The sequence below is a fragment of the Crocodylus siamensis genome, chromosome 7 (genome assembly GCF_052110815.1).
Source record: "Crocodylus siamensis isolate JL-2025a chromosome 7, ASM5211081v1, whole genome shotgun sequence".
Lineage (NCBI taxonomy): Eukaryota > Metazoa > Chordata > Crocodylia > Crocodylidae > Crocodylus > Crocodylus siamensis.
In genome coordinates, this window is record NC_143401.1 from 80,742,021 (window position 1) to 80,763,138 (window position 21,118).

Genomic DNA, 21,118 nt, shown 5'->3' on the forward strand with positions numbered 1-21,118 from the left:
GTATCCCTCAGGATATTGCCTTCAGCTCGTCTGTTAAGGATGACCTCCTTCATAATCTTTTTCAAGACCTTCCCCAGGATAGAGGTCAGGCTGATGGGCCTGTAGTTTGCTGGATCTACTTTCCTCCCTTTCTTGAAGATAGGCACGACATTGGCCCTCTTCCAATCTTCGGACACTTCACCAGAGCACCAAGAGCTCTCAAAGATCCGTGCCAGGGGCTGAGCTACGATGCTTGCCAGCTCCCTGAGTACCCTTGGGTGTAACCCATCAGGCCTGGCTGACTTGAAGGTATCCAGCCTGTTGAGGTGTTCCTTCATGAGGTCAGCTTTGATGGAGGGCAAGGAATCTCCCTTGCCGGGGCCTCCTTGTGGGCAGGGCCATCCCATGGGGCTGATGAAAAACTGACACAAAATACCCATTTAGCAATTTTGCTTTTTCCTGGGCATCAGTTGTCAGTTGCCCCATCTGGTTTAGCAGGGGTCCAGTGTTGCCCTTGTTTTTCCTCCGGCTCCCCACGTATCTAAAAAAGGACGTTTTATTTTCCTTGATATTTGTAGGTAGCTGGAGTTCCATCACAACCTTGGCTTTCCTGATTTGCTCTCTGCAAGTCCAGACTAAAGCAGAGTATTCCTCCTTGGTGGTGGTTCTAGTCCTCCATCCTTTGTAGGTCTTCCTTTTAAGACTCAGGAGGTCCACCAGTTCCCTGGAGAGTCAAGGGAGCTGCTATACCCTTTTGCTGCCTTTCCTCCAAGACAGGATGGACTTTGCTTCCGCATCCAGGATTGCTCCCTTGAGAAACAACCACTCATCCTGAACTCCCTTCTCCATTGGGCCCTTTTAGGGCCTCTCTGACAAGCCTCCTTAGCTTGTCAGAGTCAGCTTTCCTGAAGTTGAGGACTTCTGTACAACTGACTGACTTGCCAGCTTTATGGCAGATGGTGAAGGTGATCATTTCATGATCACTGTTACCCAGCTTCCCTTCGATTGTTAGGTTGCCAATTAGGTCATCCCTGGTTGCCAGTACAAGGTCAAGCAGCGCTACACCTCTTGTTAGCCCGTAGACTTCCTGCATCAGATAGAGGTCATCCACACGAGAGAAAGCTTTGCGACTGCTCGGATTTGGCCGAGTGCTTCTCCCACGAGATGTCTGGGTAGTTAAAGTCTCCCATGACAACCGTACACTGGGATTGTGCGGCCTCAGCCAATTCCCTGGTAAACTCCTGGTCGAGGTCTTGACTCTGGGTAGGGGGTCTGTAGTAGACCCCCCACCATAGTATCCCCTGCGCCATGTTCCCCACGTATTTTAACCCAGAGGGTCTCAAGTCATCCACCGTGGGTGCCAATGTCAGCTTGCAGAGATGCATAGCTTTCCTTGACATAGAGAGCTATGCCCCTGCCCCATTTGTCCACTCGAACCCTCCTGTACAGGGTATAGCCGTTTATACCCATGGTCCAGTCATGGGTGGAGTCCCACCAGGTCTCCATTATCCCAATGACATCGTAGTTATTTGCATTTAGGAGGAGAACAAGTTAGTGACTTGACTCTATAGGGCTTATCAAAAAGAAGCTCTTATCTAACCCAGTTCTAGTAGTACTAGTAATGCTATATATGAGGCCAATAATTAAAAAAAAAATTAAAACTGGTGGTTTTGAGAGATAGAGGCAGTCCACTTACTTCCCCTAAATTGTTGCATGGTGTCTGTACATCAGGTTAAACATTGGAACAGGTTACCTGAAGAAGTTGTGAAATCTCTGTCCTTGGAAAATTTCAAGAACAGGGTAGAGAGACACTGTCTGGGATGGTTCAATCAGGAATGACCGTGTCTACAGCAGGGCAGTAGACTAGATCTCCTGAGGTCTCTTTCAGCCCTACTTTCCTATCATCTTATGATTTTGTTGCATGGGACACTCTAAAACTTGTATCGTTCCCAACTTCTGAGGCAGCTATGACCATTATATTGAAAGGATATTTCAGACAGGAACAGTATTTTACTGACTGAGATGTCTAAAACATTGAGGCCAGAATTATATTTTTACATCTTGGCATTACTGCAGTACAGATAATCAATACAAATAATGCAAGTTGTTAATGCACTGTGGGGAACTAGTTACACCAAGAAGTACTTCATATAACTTCTGAGCCAAGAGTAAGAACTGAACTTTGATGGCAAAAGCTTTGATTTAAAGTTCCAAAGCAAATGCAGTTCATCTTCCAAATCTGCGCGCCCAAGGACAATGCAGTGCAGACAGCTGCTCTGTTTGTATGTGCAAGTCAAAGGTTCCTTGCAAATTAAAAACTTATGCATGAAAAGTAAAGTGCTCAAAATGCGCATATAGAAAGTGCATTTTTAGAGAGACTTCTGAAAATTGGTTTTCCTAACTTTAAATAGAATGCAAATCAGTTGGCATAGATTATAGTTTCTGTTCTTATTGTCTCATAAGAATAGATACCAAAATACTGCAGATGTGTTCCTGGTTTAGAATTTTAGCTTAATATCAACTATGATGTGACTGTACCTGGAGGAACGAACAAAATGAACAAATATTTTCTTCCAGATGACATTCTTCATGTTGCTGGGTAGATTATTTTGTAACTCAGTTTTAAACACTGCTCCTCTGCAATGGAAACAGTACAAAGCATGACTTCCTTGAGCTGTATTTGTCATAACTCTATTACTGAAGTCAACAAAGAGAGCACAGATGCTGTTGTTGTCTGCTCTTGTCAGTTCTCAGCTAAAATGTGACCCCAAGATGCATCAAGCTTCTTTTAGGAAAAGTAGTTGTGGCCAGGTTTTCAGGCCCTGTTCTTCATTTTTGCCTCTGAAAAAGATTGAAAAGCAATGCTCATCCTTAAGAACCCCAGATTGGCTGCTGAAACACTCATGGCAAATTATTGTGCAAAACTGAGCAAATATAGAGATCAGACTCAGGCCAGCCTCTCAGTATAGTATGCTTTACCCATTCTTCTGAGTGATTCAATGATGTGCCACTAACAACCTAGGTGTTTTAGACTTTGCCCATCACTGTTCAGTGTGTAATATTTAATACCACTTAATAGGGGTAGGGCTGTAGCATGCAACTCCTCTCTCGTCTTGGTGACACCTTGGTGACTTCTGTTTTCTTCTTGACATTTGTGGGACTGAATCAGTACCCAGTGATCATTCTGTACAGAACAAAAGCTAACAGACTGGATGTGCATGCATGACAATATGGTGCTAGGGAAAGAGATCCTGAGCTAACTGTGACTGCACTAGCTTGCATACAGGGAGTCTTCACAGTGCCAGGAAGTACTGTGCTCAGATACTGATCTTGCCCAGCACCAAAAGTGATACAGCCACATTTGCCCCTGCAGACGCTCATTGTGCATCAGATAATTAGCTCTCTTGAGAAGCCACACTTATTAACCCAGGTACAGCACCAACTTCTGGTGTACTCTGTATAATACTAACTCAAGTACAGTTGTGGGGCTCTGCCTCCTGTCTCCTGACTACCAATTGGCTTGAAAAGCTGAAAAGTACCATGATAAGCAGGGAACCTGGTTTTCTCTATTTAAAAATCACAACTTATCTGATAAAAAAAAAAATCCACAAGTTGTCTGAGTAAACCCCCCCAAATCCGTGTTTTTCTGCAATTAAAATGAAATGCCACTATACATATCAATAAACATTGTGTTCAACTGACACCTATATATTTACAATTTTAAAGCAATTTGGAAACTTCAGTCATTAAAATAATTCTAAATACCTATAAATGTTGGTATTTGATTTTGGGTTTTCTTATCACGGAAAATCAGAGCTCCCCCTGCCCCCTTTGTTCACCAAGATGGGCGAGCTGTGGCTGTCCCACCTCCCCTCTCTGCTTTGTGGCGCTGAGCAACTCTGATGTGCCGGTGCCCTGCCCATGGCATTGCCTCTCACTCCCAAGCCATAGCCCCCACATCCCTGTCGGTGCCCCTCACTCTTGACCCAAAGCTCCCTGGCTCTACTGATGCCCCTCACTCCCCACCCTCCCCAGCAGCAGTGGGGGACACAACTCCATGCTGCCACACCCCCAGGGGGAGGACAGCAGAGCGGGGAGCCCTGAGCCCGCAGTGGACAACCCATATCTGACCCCACCCCGTGCACAAATCTGGGGGGCACATGCCCCCCACCCTGGAGTATATGCAGTGGTGGGGAGCCAGCCACTACCCCCCAGGACAAGCTACCTGTGGCTCCATCCTGCCCCCTGCCTGGGCCCTGTGGCTGTTCATTCCCACCGCAGCCTTGGGCCCCAAGCCCCATGCACCACTCTGGTTGGGGAGCATCCCCAGCTCTGCCAGACTGACTTCCTCCCTTTTTCACTATGGAGGCCTCTGCCGCCCACCCCCCAATGACTTACCTGCAGGGAGCTGTGGGAGCTGCTTTCCATGCTACCTGGAAGCCATGTCCATGTGTGCATATACACATGCATATAGCATCCCCTGCCTGATTGCCCTCCTCCCACTCCCCCCAGCCCCTTGTAGGCTAAAACTCTGCCAGCCTGCAAGGGAAAACCTGCTGTTTCCCACATTTTTCTCCTTTAAAGGAGAAAAGCAATTTTTTTCTTAAAATGGGAAAATCTGCATTTTTCCATGGCAAATGGAAAACACAGATCCCTGATGGCAAGTCATGCATTCCATACAACTTTAACAATTAAAGGATAGTAGAAACATCATAACATTACGAGTTTTTATTGAGGTGTATTGTCATTGATACTGCTGTAGATAAAAGGTTATAAAATGCAAGTTTGATACAACAGAGGTATACACTGCATCTCCAAAACAAAAGGTGTGCATATTAGTCTGTGCCTTTAATTACTTCTGGTAATTACTTCTGGCTACAATAGAGTCTCAAAACTCACAGCATCTTCTTGGAGGCATAGGGCTCTGCACTACTTGGTAATTCTCAGTGTTGCTAAGCATTCTGAATGTACTGAGCTGAGTGTACTTATTTATGGGTTTAGCTTTCAGTCTGAGACTGGTCCAGTTTGTTTCAACGTTTGAGTGTCAGAATTCTCAGCAGTTCATAGCATTTGGCCCTAAAAGTATTGGAGTGGGCCCTTACTAAATTTGGATATACATTTTACCAGTATTGGGATGCACTGCTGAAGGGTTGGACTTTGACTTCAGTGAGCCACTTGCAATATGGCTACTCAGTGCCCAAGTCTTGCATGATAAAGATTTCCTCTTTTGCAGACATCTTATTTTAAAAGTCTTCCTCATAGGAAGGCAAACCTTAGTTTGCATTTTCTCTAGAAGGAGAGGGAGGATTGGATGCTCATTTTATTCCAGCATAAGTTACCATAAATGAATTAATTTATTTTTTTTTGTTTTTTCAGGTGAGGCTACAGGTTGGCCTTTATGTTGTATATCTCTTGGACTGGCTGACTGTCTTTGACAAAGATCAGATTCTAGTTCTCCGCTTAGAGGATCATGCATCCAATGTCAAATACACTATGCACATGGTCTTCCAGTTTCTGGATTTAGGTAGGCATCGCATGGCTTTTTTTGAAGGAGACAGCATATAAAATTTGAGTATATTGCTGACAGTGATGCTAGTCCTATAGCACTGACCCAGAAAAAAAAATCGCTGTTTTCAATGGCAGGTTTATTTGAGAAGAGAGTGTGGGAAGATCATATACAAATGAATAATTAGATTTAAAAAGAAAATCATAAGTATGAAGTTTCAGGGATATGTTTTCCCATATGGAGCCTGATCCTGCTTCTACTGAACTCATTTGAATCTTGTTTTCTCATGGACTGTACCAGGAGGACTAAGAGCTTGCCTTGAGCTTGCCTAAATAGCCTGGTTTAAATGCTGCCATGGTATGCTTCATTGCCAGCTCAAAGCAATCCAGAATCTAAATCTGAGCATTGTAAAAGGCACTGTTTCTAGTCTTTTGGGGAATAGCATTTTGACTGTTGTTAAGTAAGACAGCTGTTGCTAATCCTGAGAACAAAATTGGCAGATTGAATGATGCCCAGTGTTGATTTGGGGATGGAAATTTGGCTATGACATATTCTGGTTGATCCAAACACTGGTTTAGATGGTAGGAGGACCTTAATTTATAAGACTGAACAGATAAAGAATCTGGCAACTGCGCTGCCTATTCAAGTTGCACTGTAAAATGTTTGGCCTTTAAACTTAGTGCTGGCATGTTTGATACAACAGAGGTATACACTACATCTCCAAACAAAAGGTGTGCATATGGGAAGACCATATGCTGGGCATGCAGTTCACAAGTACCATTTGAAAGGAAAAGCTGTTTCCTTTATAGAGGCTTATCATGTGCCAGCTGGCACAATAGGAGACTCAGATCTCAGTCAGATCGGTTTGGGGGAGGCTGTACAGTGCCCAAAACAAAGAGTTTCTGATTCAAGAGGAGAATTACTCAGCACGAGAAACAATGGGACACCCCCAAGTTCAGGCCTGGTCTTAGAGGCCTCTGCCACAAACTCAGTATATTACACAGTTAACTGGTAAATTGCACAATAAATTTAGATTGGCCACACATGCAAAGCAGTTATCATGCCATAAAAATACCCACCCAACTCTAAAAAGAGCCAGGTAGTTACAAAGTTAGTACTTTAAAATGCATGACAACTTTATAGCTGAGTTCTATCCATCTTCAATTTGAACATGTGCCAGGGCCCCGAGTTTCTTAAAAAGATGATGAAACTGATACCCAAGGGATGCCTGCCTGAATGCCACTCTTGCAAGTAGCAGGCAACTGAACAAAGAGAACACAATGGAATAGTGGTTTACCCAAGGCTAAGTACAGACAGTCAACAGTACAAAAAACCCAAGGCTGAATCAATTCAATCTTTGCAGGTTAGTCTAAACTGCATAGATTGAACCAATAAGCAAGTAAACGGAGATTTGCTTTTGATTCCAGAAATGCAGTCACATGCCTGCAGTGGCCCAGACCAAAAACCTGGGGGTACCAGAGCACACCTCCCTGCACAGTTGGAGCAGACCGTTTGGGCCAAGGCTAGCCTGCCCACCCTGTGAGGGATGGTTTGTAGGGAAGGTGCAAAGCATCTTGGGATGCTGGGGGGACTGTGAGTTAACTTGAATCTGGATGGGATTTGGGACAGATGTTCAATAAAGCAATTTGACCCAAATCTGTTAAGTCTAATACTGCATCCATCCTGGTTTATCTTAAATCAGTTTTGGCCATTTTGAAAGTAGTTTACATGCACTGAAGTTCTATTGTGTTACAGATTTGCACCAGTTTCTGATCACCTACGAGTTTGTGTGTAATTTCTGTCCTTAGCTCTAAGAGTGCACAACAATGGTTATTTTTACTGTCACAGTTTGTTTCCAGAAATCAAATCTCTTCCTCCCAGAATGATTCATATTGCTTATTGTAAAGATGATTAATTGATAAGAAAAGAAAACAAATTCTCCTAAGTGTAATTTATTTTACTAAAGTAAACCCCTATCCAATATTCTGAAGCATAATTTCTGCTAGCACCCATTCCATTAATCTTTTCTTGACAAATCTGTTTACTTAGTCATTTGCCTTCAACATGAACATTTCGGGAAATATGTATTACAGTAATAATGTTCTCTTTACCATAGGGCCTTTAAGTGAGAAACAAGAAGCCCTGATTACCAAGAGTCCTGCATCAAACACTAGACGGCCTGAAGATCGAAGTCTGGGACCCATGCTACCAACAACAAAGGCTATTCTAAGAGATTTCTATAGGCCTTTTAATACAAAACTGGCTCAAGTTCTTTTTGATGATGCTTTTTTATGGAAAAAGACATAATAAGTAAATTCAGTGCAGAAAATACAGTGCTCAAAGGAGTTTTATTTTTTTAAATTCTATTTTTGTGCACGGGTATTTACATTTTACCCATTCCAAAGAGAAGTAAATCTAATGAGATGAGAGTTGTGTCTCACCCTGGCTATATCATATTTTCTGTGGGAGAATGTAAATCATCTTCTTATCAATCTCCTGCATCTTCTTTTCCCCCTAACAAAAGAGCAGAGGAGAAATAGCATTGGTATGAAGGAGTTCCCTTACATTGTCTGCTGGGATTTTGAAATGTAATCTTCTCTAAGACAGTTCAATACGATTGGCATTGGTCTCCTAAAATTACACGTAAATTCCCACTTTCAAGATAAGTCATTCATTCAAAATATCCTTTAGCCACTGAAACTTAACTGATAGGTGGATATTGTCAAAATAAAACCAATTCTGGATTGAATTCAGTTAAGCTCCCTAAGTAGCTTGTTTGATATATAAAGGCAAAGCCATGTGACTTTTAAATAGATAATTACATTTATGATTCCATGCCTAATTAATCCCTCCAATTTAGCTTTATTCTCAGACACTACAGTTATGAGAGAGAATTGATATTCCATGCAAGAATCAGTAACTTCAAAATGTTCAATCAAATAAAGTTATGCCCAGGATTTAGCACAAGTTCATGCATTTCATTTAGTTCCTCATTTTCTTTGTTTACTTGAATCATCACACATGTTCCCAACAAAACAATAAGGGGCTTCATGTAAACTCCATTGATGTCAATAAGAAGCTTACTTCAGTGGGCTTTGGCTTGGGTGCTCCATGAATTATTACTTAATATTTAGTTATGAAGAAATATGGTGCATCTTGGAAACCATCTTAAAACTTGGTCAATAAATTAATGCCATACAGTAGCACACATCAGGTTTAACGCCCTGCATACTAGTAAGATAGATACTAATGAAGTTGCACACTTTCTTTGTTTCTCTCTGTTCAGGCAGTTTGTATGCATGAAGTCCAAAGTCAGTTCAGATGCACTGAGAAAAAAAGTCATTTCGAGTGTTTTGGGAAAATGTTGCGTTATTTTAAAACTTTGATTTAGATGGTTAAATTGCATACATAAACAGCTGATATATATGTATATATAATATTTCTAGCATTTTATTTAAAATACAAAGGGCTAAATTTAGCTTCCAGTTACAATGAAGGCAGGATTTGGCTCAACATAAGCTATTAAGAATGTAACTTTGTTTTTCCTTTTTTTATATATATAAACTATACCGGATTATAAACATCGAGCACTTCCTTCTGTGTACTTTATTTTCAAGGGCTAGATGGTTTCTTCAGATCCAAATTGTATCAACTAATGTCAATGCCCCAGAGTTTAGAGAATCTATTCTGGCCACCTTTTCTGTGCCCTTATTCAGTATGCTGTCATTCTGTTTTATGCTGTGTCCCTAATACAGCTGGCTGAGTTCTGAAAAGCAGATTGACAATTATATTTACAAGTAGTTGGACTGATTCACTACATATCATGTACAGGCTGATATTAGTTGCTGTTCACCAATGTTCTCTAAATTGACAGAACTGTGAACTTTTACAAGTCCTGAACATTTCATAAATGTTCATACAAGTGATTTTTCATATGAGAATTCATGGTAATAGTGCATTATTGGTTATTTACAATTTGGAAAACTCTGGTTTATAAAAGAATCAGTCATCCAATTAGGGGACAGAAACCAAACCAGCTTAGCTAACTGATTACACACCACAAATATGGAAGAGTTTTCAGACACTTATAAATTGAAATTTGTTCACGGGAACTATTTAGTTTATCCTTAGAAATTACTAATAAGGTTGCAGACATTGGAATAGATTCAGCTACAATGTGCGATTGGGGAAAAAAGCTATAAACCTTCAACAGATGCTGTTCACAGTGATTAATTTGGCTGGTCCCATTCTATATTAGATTCAGCACTGCAGAGACAGGGAAAGGGAATGAAAAATATCAAAAGCTTTTCCAAGGGTTCTCAGTGGAAGATCATTGTATCGAGCTAGCCTGTCACAGGTTTCCATTCAGTTGTCAATAACACCAACTCTGACCTTCTGGTATGGATTTACCAATGCTAAATGTTAATGAATTTTTCATTAGCGCTCAGTATCAAGACTGGCTACATAACCATACCACACTGGACCAAATTGTGTAAGACTAATTCATGCTTGGGAGCTCCAATTCTCACAAGTAGACCCATTGAATTCAGTGGTTGTCAGGGAGATTCTCCTTTGCCTGGATGTGTAGTTTTAAATCACAATCTAGCCCTTTGTGATCCAAACCTTTGTTTAAGTTTGATTTGCCCCAGCACCATGCTGGGCCATTGCTCAGTAGTAAGTTTCAGATGGGAAGCATGCTTCCTATCTAATTACCAGCACTAAATCCTGCAGCACCCTCTTTTTGCTGGAGATTTACAATCCAAGTGTGGACAATGATGGGATCGTAGCCGGAGAGCTACAGACTGGATGGCAAGCAGATCATGGACAGCGACATATGGGAAAGATGCTAGACAGATAATTAATTACAAAAAGAAAAGAAGGCATTGATCCAAAAATGGAAAGATAGAAAAATAATCCATGAAGGTTTGGAGAGATCAGATTTAATTTGTGCTGAAAGAAAGTGCTGCTAAATTGACATAGACAATGGATCTCTGTTTAAATGGGCACATTTTGAGAGTGAAAGCACAGACGTATATCCCAGTGGGACTCTCAAGAGAGACGGGAAGTTTTAAGGTTATCGTCATACATTTGCACATGAATTGGGTCCTAAGGCTGCATTTAAGTAGAAGAGCTGTGCTCCAAACTACATACTTTATCAAGACCCAATTAACTGCTAGGCCCTTTTTCTTATTTATGTTCTTCCCTATCATCACTGATTTGCCTGGGTACTGCAGTCTTTTGGAAAATGGAAATAGCCATCTTTTGAAGTAGGCTGCATTTCTCTTGAGGCAGCACCAGAACATGACATCATAATTTGATAAATGCATTCTGTCATCAACAAGTACAAGAAAAGACATAGTGAGGAAATAATTCATATAAGGTTCAGATATCATTTGTTAATAGCCAAAATTGAGGTGGGGGAGAAGGGAGTATATTGAATTGTTGCTCCATAAGAGAATGGTACTTGGTTTTGCTAGTATTCCACAAAGTGCCACATTAACCGTCTGGAAATCAAGTCGTCGTCTTTGGCCAGAAAATAGGCATATTGCAGCAGCAAAGCAAGCTTCCTAACACTCCCCACCTAACAGCTTTGCACCAGATATTGCAAAGACTTCATATGTGAGAAGGTGGTTCAGTTCCCATGTTCATATAGTTTCTCTGTAAACCAATAATTTGATGATGGTAACTTTTGGCCATGGCAGATCTGGAGTGGACTCAGTAAAAAAAAGGGGATTCCAGAAACCCCACAATGATATTTTAATTTGAAATGTGTATGTATGTTCACTGTAACGTGTTACAATGATTGCCAAAGCATGGCAGAGACTCTTCAGAAACTCGAGAAGTTGGAATGAGTACGTTTGACTTTCTGCTTCCACTTTTCCCTCTAGAATTACAGTAATCAGGAGAAACCATAGATATCCTGATTGCAAAGTCAGCGAGGGAAGGGTCACGTCCAAAGGCGGTGTCACTGCAGGGGAATGTGAAACGTGTTTTCTGTGAGACTGTCTGTGTTAAATCCAAGAAGCTTTGATAGCTGGAAGACAAGCAATGAAAACATTCAACAGCAAAATGCCTCCTACTGAGACGGACATAGAAAATGATACTTTGTTATCTGTTGATTTCAGTGCATAGGTTTGTATGCTTCAGCCTAATAAACTGAAGATAAGCAATGAAGCTGCTACAATTTTGCATATGTTTTCCTGCCAAGAATTAATCTGGTTTCTTCCTAAGACTTACATAAAAAGGAGAGGGGGGAAAAATCAGGGCAGAAAGTTGCTTGCATTAGAAAGAGCGTGCAAGTTGAATACAGGCATGTTTATTGTTAATGTGCTGCCCGGTGAGAGAAACTATTGCCACCGTGCTGTTTTCTGGCTCCTGGCTTTAGACAAAAAGGCTTATGTTGCAGTACCACCTTGTGGTGCATCAGGGGAATATTATTTTGTGCAATGAACACGCGTCTATTTTTTCAAAGATTCACAGAAGTTTGGGGCTGGAAGGGACCTTGTGAGATCACAGGGTCCAGCTCCCCTGCTCTGGGCAGGAAAGACTGCTGGGGTCAAATAACCCGGGAAATGAGAGTGTTTTTCAAATCCTTTTCTTACTGGATGACTCAGGCATTTACTTTGTGAACCGTGTCTGCAGGGAATGGGAGGAAAGGAGTGACTTGGCTATTTTTAATTAGTTTCCTGAGCTCTAATGCAGATGTGCTACGTTCACTCCACGGACACATTTTGTTTTCTGTGCTTCAGGTAGTTGTAGCTGTATTGGTCTAGAGGCAAAAGGCATCAGAATTCATGGTAGGGGTGATAACTTTTATTAGACCAACTAGATGTTTGCCAAAAACGATTCTTCCATGCTCAGCACTTCAGGGGCTCGCTTCAGATTGGTTGATCCAAAAGGAATCAAATTGCAAGCACTTTGATGCAAATTGCAGTAGAGGCCAGCGCTAAGGGGAATGCTGTCAACAGAGGGTCCACTGCTGGGAAAGACTTGTGTTTGCACAGCCCAGTATATTTTTTAAGTTCTCATGTACTGCCTATCCCCTGCCCAACCACATCTGTACTGTTTGTCTGAGGGTTCCCTGTGATGAGACCACCGCCTGTACATCACACAGCAACCACTGCCTAGTGTCTTTCCCCTCAGGCTTTCATAGGTTTAAATCAGTGGAAACCAGAGCTAACCTTCTCCCCACCTCGTCAGCTCCACAGGGGCAGCTCAAGTCCCCTCTCTCTTCCCCCTCCCACTGTGTAAGTCTTATCACCAGGAGTCTGGGTTTTCTGTTTCCCACGGAACAATGGGGGGTGGGGAAAAATGCAGATTTTCCCTTTAACCGAGAAAAATGTGGATTTCCCATTTCAACAGAGAAACATGCAGATTTTCCACTTTTGCAAAAAAGCTCTCTGCAGGTAGGCAGTTCCAGCCTGCGAGGGGCTGGGGGAGCGGAAGAAGGGCAGTCAGGCAGGGGGCACCATGTGCATGTGTATGCTCACACGTGCACGTGGCTGCCAGGCAGCCTGGAGAGCAGCTCCTCTAGGTAATTCGGAGGGGGGGGGCGTGGAGGCCCCCATAGGGAAGGAGGGAGTTGGGTTGGGGCTGCTGCCTAGCCAGGTGGTGCAAGGAGCTTGGGGCCAAGGCGGGGAGCAGGATGGAGCTGTGGGCGGCTCGTCTGGAGGGGGGCTGGCTCCCCACCACTGTGTGCACTTCCGGCGGGAGTGGGGGGGGGGGCTGTGCTCTCCAGATCTGTGCATGGGGTGACAGCAAGCTTGGGCTCCCCACCCTGCTGCCCTCCCCACGGTGCTTCCATGGCCCAGTGGGTGAGACCTGGCATAATAAGACAGAGCAGGATGAGGTAGGGAAGCATGTTCCCACCGCTGGAAGCCCAGCTCCACCCTGGCAAGGCACCCCCTGCCCACCCAGCAGCACAGAAGGGCACAACTCTGTGCCTCCACCCCTGCTGCTGCCAGGCAGGCAGGGGGCACCTTGCCAGGGCAGCATGGGGCTCGCAGTAGCAAGGAGCTATCCTGCCCAGTCCCACTGCCGTGCTGTGCTGGGTCTCACCGGCTGCACTGCAGAGGCCCCAGGGGAGGGCAGCATGGTGGGGAGCCCAAGCCCACAGCAGGCAGCCTGAATCCCCCTTCCCTCCCACAGGCTTCACTCTGGCCATGCCCACGGCGGGGGGAGCTTGGCCCCATGCTCTGCTCTGCCACAGCAGCCACCACCTCCCACCGCAGGAAGCCAGGGCTCAGGCGCTGCTGCGGGGTGGGGATGCTGTGGGCTGCAGGCCTGGCCCCATAGCCCTGGCAGCTGGGGGCCCGTCCTGCAGGGCTGTGGAGGGGATGGGGGACTGCGGGTGGGGAATAAGAGGCACCAGCAGGGGTGGCGGGGTGTGGCTTGGGAGTGAGGGGCCTGGAGCTGTGTCCTGGTGAGTGAAGGGGGAAGAGAGAGCTCCAATTTCCCATGATAAAAAACCCCAAATCAAATACCAAAATTTATAAGTATTTAGCATTTATTTTATTATAGCGATTGAGGCACTGGTAGGCTTCCAAATTGCTTTAAAATTGAAAATATATCAATAAAACGCTGTGTTCAATTGATACATATATGTAGTGATGTTTCATTTTAATCACCGATTTTGGGGTTTTAAATCAAGAAAATGTGATTTTTTTTTTAATTAGAGAATTTGCAATTTTTAAACAGAGAAAACCAGGATCCCTATTACTACTGCCATGTGGGGAGGTGCCCACCCCCCTGCCAGTGAACCCTCTTCTTTCTTTCCTCTGCTGCCACCACCATGTGGATGATTCTCCCACCACAGCCACACAAGCGGTGTGAGCCTCCCAGCGGGTGCTGTCACATGGGCAGTGAGCTCACTATGCCCCAGAGACCCCAGCTGCCTTTGCATGGAGAGCTCTGGGGCTGGACATTAACCCCTCATGGGCTGATTGCAGCCCGTAGGCAGCTAGTTAGACAGCCTTGCCTTAAACTACTCCTGCCCCAAAGTTAGGGATAGCAAAACTGTGGCTTTAGCCTATGAGTCCCTCATTAAAATGAGCTTCTTGGTTGTAGTTCAAACAATTCCATAGTTACTTTTGCATCAAATGGTTCATTAATGCAGATCTAAGTAAAAGAGAGAGTCATCTTCCAGCAATTGCCAAACCTATATCAATAAAACATTGATATACTTGATAATATAGCCCAGCAATGGAGAATTTGCTGCTATGATCAATCCATCTAACTTCACCAGCTTTTAGGTCAAAAAGACTAAATGGCCTTATGCAGGGAAAATCTAAAATAATTAGAAGGGTCAAGCATATCCTCACGAATATGACAGCAAAATCCTAATTCCCACTTCTGTGCAGAGCTGGTCACTGCTTCCACTGGAAATAAGCACTACCAGGGTTTTAACATTCATTCTCTATGGGTCTGCTTTAATGCCCAAAGGCCACTGAAAGACTCTTGAATTCAGCGAGTCTTGGGTCAGCAAGTTCGCTGTCGCTTGACAGACACTGCCTTCAGTGGCTTTCAGCATGGATAGGCTTCTTCAGGAATCCCCTTGTTTCAAGTATCAGCTTCTGTGAAAGCTGTGCTTGCTCCCTGCATTGCGTCAATCAATATAAAGGAGCTTTAAATGATTGCTCGTCAAGTCAGCTTGACAGGGGCTTAATGGAGTGTTAGGTTGAAAGCTGGCTTGGAGCATTAGGATCCTGCAGGGCATCCATTAGCGCTGCAATTAACAGGAAAAAACCCTTTAAAAAGATACAAATATTAATCAACATATTGTGTGTCACAGGAAAGAAATATTGTTTCCATGCTCATATCCATATACATATTCAACAACTGTCTGTTTTAGGTGCACTAAGTTTTCCATGCCTCCATCAAGGAAGCTCACAGTAAAGTCATTTTGCTTGTACAAGTACTGCTCTGAGCCACTGCTGCAGCCACTGGGGAGGCTGCTCTGCTTCCCCAGCCTCCGGTGGCTCCTCGTTGTGTCCCTGTTGTCGTGCTCGCTCCAGGAAGCAGGTAGGGGAGCTGCAGGTGGGCAGGAGCATGGGGCTGGGGTTGGCAGGAGCGTGGAGCCTCAGCCCAGCAGGGCAGGAGTGCAGAGCTTTGGGTGGGGTTTGTGGGGTAAGGCAGGGTGGGGGGTGTAAGGATGCCCCCCCAACTCCCTCCAAAGGTGCACAGTGCCCCTGCCATTGGTGGCAGCAGCAGGGGGCAGGCTCTCGGGGTGCTTACACTTCGTGCAGCTCCTGCCAGTTCCTGGATCTGCATGTGGTAGCAAAGAGCAGAGCCAGGCCAGCCCACCTCTATTTCTCACATGCAGCTCCAGGGATTTGTGCACCACCATGGGGTAGCCCCACACGATGGAGCTGGCTGCGTTCCCCACTCCCTGCTGCATTTCAGCAGCCTCCTGTGTCTTGTGTATTTGTGCCCCTGCACTTAAAAATGGTGGCAGGCATTCTTGGATTGAAGTGGAAACAAATGAGCTTCAATTCACGCACCCCTGCTGCCTTTTGGGGTAGCCCTGGGGCTAGCTGATATATGAGACGTGGCAGCCCAGGGATGGCTGATACACGAGACGTGGCAGCGCTTTAATTAAAGCGCACCTCTGGAGCATGTTGAAGAGGCGCCTGAGGTAATGAATTTCATGCGTGTCAGGAAAAGCACATTACTGCTTGTGTAGACATGCCCATTGAGCTGCAGGCACGAGTTTACTATCAAACAGTCAGTAGGCATAATTAGGCCTCACTCAAGGAACCAACGACTTAGGTACCTAAGCTCCACCTAACACCGACTTGAATTGCAACAGAGCGTAGATAGGGTGAGGCGCTTAGGTAGCTGTTGTGCATGTTTCTGAGGCTTTTTTACATGGTTGGTGAGGCCAGTTAGGATTGTTCTTTGTAACTAAATTCTAGCTAAGGAACATCAATTTGGGTCTGATCCCAAACACTGGAACTGAAAAAGGCTTTTAGGCACTCAGTGGGAGTGCAGCAGTTAGGTGCCTAAATATCTTTCTTTGGATCTCTACCGTTGTGCTCAGCCCCTTTCATAGATTCATAGGTGTTAGGGTCGGAAGGGACCTCAATAGATGACCGAGTCTGACCCCCTGCATAGAAAGGAAAGCGCTGGGTTCAGATGACCCCAGCCAGATGCCCATCCAACCTCCTCTTGAAGGCCCCCAGGGTAGGGGAGAGCACCACATCCCTTGGGAGTCCATTCCAGACCTTGGCCACTCGAACTGTGAAGAAGTTCCTCCTAATGTCCAGTCTAAATCTGCTGTCTGCTAACTTATGGCCATTATTTCTTGTGACCCTAGAAGCCTCTACAATCACTTGTCTTTGCAGAAGAGATCGTTTTGATGTGGGGAAAACTTCCATTTGAGACATTGTTTGCATGTGGCAGCATTTGGTGAGCCTTAATTGAAGAACCCCTGCCACCGTAAGCAAGGATTTCTCATATACACATGCACTTTAGTGCTAGAGAAAAATTCTTTGTAAAAGAGCTGGGGCAGTTTTCTGGGAATCCAAAAGCTTTGCCCCTAAGCAAGCACAGCTGAGACATGCCATAGTGCTCCGTCTTCTATGACCCTCTTCTCAAACCCTGTTTGGGGGAGGAAGAAGGCTGCTCGAAGTTGGGGCAGTGAATTATGTATCACTGGGGCCCCAGGTCTCTGCCAAATCTTATTAGCATAGGTCATATTACCATAAGTCCCACTTCCTCTTGTGGACCATTCACTGGAAGGCATCATCACATATTCGTGTTAAGCTGTTAAATCTGAATTCGCAAGGCCTGGTCCAAAATCCATTGAAGTCAATAGGAATCTCCCTTGACTTCAATGGGCTTTGAATTAGGCTCTTTGTATTGTAAGCACTTTAAAATGACACAGCTCCCTTTAGTGCTTTAAATGAACAATTCTGAATAGCTCTAATTTAAAGTGACATTGGAAGTACCCCTTTACTCTGTAATGCATTTCCAATGACCACATAAAAGGGTTATTTTCCAGCTTACTAGAATGCCACTCAGAAGGCTCGAAGCATTCCTCTGCTGCAAGGGACAGAGAACACAGCTTTGTCTTAAAGTGTTTCCGGAAAGACAAATGGGGTTTGGGGAGAAAAGTAGTTGTGGAACCCTGGGGATATCTGTGGCACTTCAGGCAGGGTAACGAAACAGAACCGAGTCAGAGAAAATAAGACCCAAGTAGTTGCATTTAATCTGTGCATTGATGGGACAAATCCCAAGCTTGTGGCATAGCCACTCACACCCTCTTTAAATGATGCCCCAATTATAAATGATCTCTACCCTGTACGTAGGCCAGAAGTAGGGCATTCATTCTGAGTTTCAATGCTTGAAGTCAGATTAAAAGAACAAGAAGAAAAATGAGAGTCACAGCAGCACCAGTCCCAGGCCTGCATTTATCACTTTATAATTTTCCTTGCAGGGTGTAGAATGATGAAAAAAGCTAGAAGAGCACAAACTAGGTTGTGAAGTTTCCAAATTCGTTTCTCTTCTCAGCACATATTACGGTTCGTGGTCAGACCTTTTGGTTTTGCATCACGAACATGGAAAATCTAAGAGAAAATGATGGAGGAGCGTGTGCAAACTACAGGAGCTTTCAGCTGGCTATTTGTTACCAAAGTAGCTGTTGCCGTGGTAACTATTCATCACGTGATACTTGTGGCATCTCAAAGCTACTGTACCCAACACCTTTATAAAGAAAAAAAATGCAATACAAGCTTTTACTGCATACTTCCAAGTTCTGCAGTCTGGTGTTAGACTGGGAATTAGACGATATCCTTTTGTTTCTCCCTAAATGACATATAGACTGGATATTACGTTTTCTAAAACCCCCTTTTTCTTTATGTTACTAATGAATGGGAAGGGAAGGAAAAGAGAATGATTGCATTGGAAGCTAATGGGCATTTTGGAGCTAGAATGCATAAGCAATATGGAAATAGCTGCAATAGCATAATGTATACAGGCTATCGTGGCTTGATCCCCAAGACCATTTATAATCATGGAGGATTTCTCCATTGACTTCAATGGTTTTGGATCAGGTGGTGGCACTGATCAGGAGACAAATAGGGATCCCTCTCCCCCAACCCCCACTGCTGACTCCACCTGAGTCACTCAGCTACCTCTGGGGACCCTCTGAGGAAGCTGGTGGTGCTTGGTCTCAGGTGATCGCAGCTGCTGATTACAGCCTCATCTTTTAAACTACCCAGACTAGCACCTGGGCCAGCTGTTGTGAGCAGTGGTGGGACTTGGTGCAGCTGGGAGCAGCAGCAGCAGGTCCCCACAGAGGAGCGAGCCAGCCAGCCCCTGTGGCACCTGGGCCAGCCTGTACCTGGGTGCCTGGCAGCTCTGCTGCTGCTGTGGGAATGCCCCAGCCGAGCAGCATGCCTGGGTCTCAGGGGCAGCAGCCAGGGCATTGCAAGCAGGGAAGTGGCCCTAGCCAGACCAGGCCCAGGGAGACCCTGTAGCCGCTTCCCTGCTTGCAATACCCTGGAGCCTGAGTGGCTGCTCTGTTCAGCTGGGGCAGCTCTGTAGCAGTGGCAGGGGTGCAAGGAGGTGAGGTGCAGGCTGGCTCAGGTGCTGCAGGGGTTGGCTGACTTTTCCTGGGGGACTTGCTGCTGCTTCTGGCCATGCTGAGCCCCGCTGCTGCTTGCAGTGGCTGGCCCAGCTGCCAGGCCCCCCAGGCTGAGTGCTCTGAAAGAGAAGGCTGCTGTCAGGCAGCTGCAGCACCCAGTAACTCTGCAGGTGAGTGCTGGCAACCTCCCAAGCAATGGCCATGACTCCCCAGAGGTGGGCGAGAGTGACTTAGGTGGAGTTAGCATTGGGGGCTGAGGGATGGGGATCTCCACTTGTCTTCTGATTTGTACCACCACCTTCCCCTCCTTTGGGGACACCCATCCTGTGCTGGGCCTGGGCCTGGGCTCCAGGTGGGAGTAGAAGCCACCGGGCAGGTGCTCACAGGTCCAGTCCCTGCTTTCAAACACCCCATTTTCTCCCCATTGTTGAATTACAGAGATCAGGTAGACACTGCCATCGTGCCAGGCACCCTCAAAGAGAGAGGGTGGCAAGGAGGCCTGGTGGGTGGCCTCCTCTCTTCATGTCCAGGGTGCAGGTCAGGCCCCTCTTGCTCTCTCCCCAGCCCTTTAAAATACATGGGGGCCTGGAGTCTGAGGGGAAGGGCCGCAACCCCTTCTTATGGCTGCAGGAAGCCTATAGGGAAGGCAGAGAACAGGGGCTTTGCAGCACCAGGCCCAGCTTCAGAGAGAGAGAAAAAGAGAGAGAGTGAGTGAGTGAGTGAGTGAGTGAGTGTGTGTGTGTGTGTGTGCGCGCGTGCACGCGCATGTCCCAGTGCAGAGGTGACTGAGCTGACAGGGAAACAGGCCCTGGGGCTTTCTACCTCTTCTTTCTTCAGTAGAACAGGAGCCTGAAACACTCTGTTCCTGGAGGAGCGGCTCAGGGCAGGTTTCTCTGGGTCAGGTCACAGAATCCTAGAGGAGTGGGGCTGGGAGGGACCTGCAGGGGCCACAGCTAGCCCAGCCCCTGCCCGAGGGAGGAGCATCCCTGTTTAGACCATCCTTGACACACCCATACTCTGCATAAGATGACAGGTAGCCCTGAGACAAGGCTCCCCCACCTCAACTACTCAAGCGGTGAGTGGGGCGGGGAAAAGGTCAGTGGGGAAAAGCTAGGCAGCTGGGGACCCTGCAGGTCAGGGTGAGGGACCCCTCCCCAGTCACACTTAGAAGTGTACCAGGCCTCCCCCCCCCAGTCAGCTTCGCTCCAGCCTTAGGACTGCTGTGGGAGGGAAAGGAGGGCTTGCTGTAGTGCCCCCAGCTAATTATGATACTATACTAGCCTGAGCCACTGAAGGCATGTGCTTGCATTTCTGGAATCAAAAGTGAATGTCTATTCACTTGCTTTCCAGTTCAAACTATGCAGGTTAGACAAAAATTGAATAGATTCAGGCTTGGTCTTTTCAAATATCTGCATTTAGCCTGAGACAAGTAGATAGCTTTGCAGTAAACATCTTGTGTAGACGTGCCTGCTGTGTCCTATTTCCACCAAACCCTGCAGCTTCCAGAGCAGTGTGCTGATAACATTACTGTAATAGTTGACTGCAAAGAATATTTTTCACTGAATTCCATGCAAGAGAATTTCAGTGCACAACCTTAATGATGAAAACTTACAGTCCTGAGGAAACTATCTTAAAATAGTATAATTAAGAGACCCTCAGGTATGGTTGGAAGGTTGTGCTCCAGGAGAAAAGAAACCATGAGGAGGTAGAATTTACAAGTTGCAGGTCAGATCTCTGACTGTCCAGTATTTTTGGATTTCCTCAGAGGCCAGGTGTACCAATATCACCAGGGTGTTCTGAGGCTTACTAAAGAAAGGGCTGATTATATTTTAATTTTTAAACAATTGTGCTGTTTTTAGCAGTTCAAAGTATGGTAAAAAAATCTTCATGTCCTTCATGGCCATAGACTATAATGGGGAATCACTAAAATAACTACAGGCATACCTCAGAGATATTGCGGGTTCAGTTCCAGACCACCGCAATAAAGCGAATATCGCAATAAAGTGAGTCACACGAATTTTTTGGTTTCCCAGTGCATATAAAAGTTA

The 21,118-nt window shown here is 45.3% G+C and overlaps 1 protein-coding gene across 2 annotated transcripts in view; it reads left to right on the plus strand.

The window, feature by feature from the left end:
* Positions 1–9,072, plus strand: part of CHST15 (carbohydrate sulfotransferase 15) — an 82,517-nt gene extending 73,445 nt beyond the window's left edge. For both annotated transcript variants that reach the window (XM_090058065.1, XM_090058066.1), the window contains exons 7-8: positions 5,356–5,503; positions 7,602–9,072. In XM_090058065.1, the coding sequence (XP_089914191.1) occupies positions 5,356–5,503; positions 7,602–7,792 (339 nt within the window). In that variant the 3' untranslated portion in view covers positions 7,793–9,072. The remainder of the gene's footprint in view (positions 1–5,355; positions 5,504–7,601) is intronic.
* Positions 9,073–21,118: the final 12,046 nt, after the last annotated feature.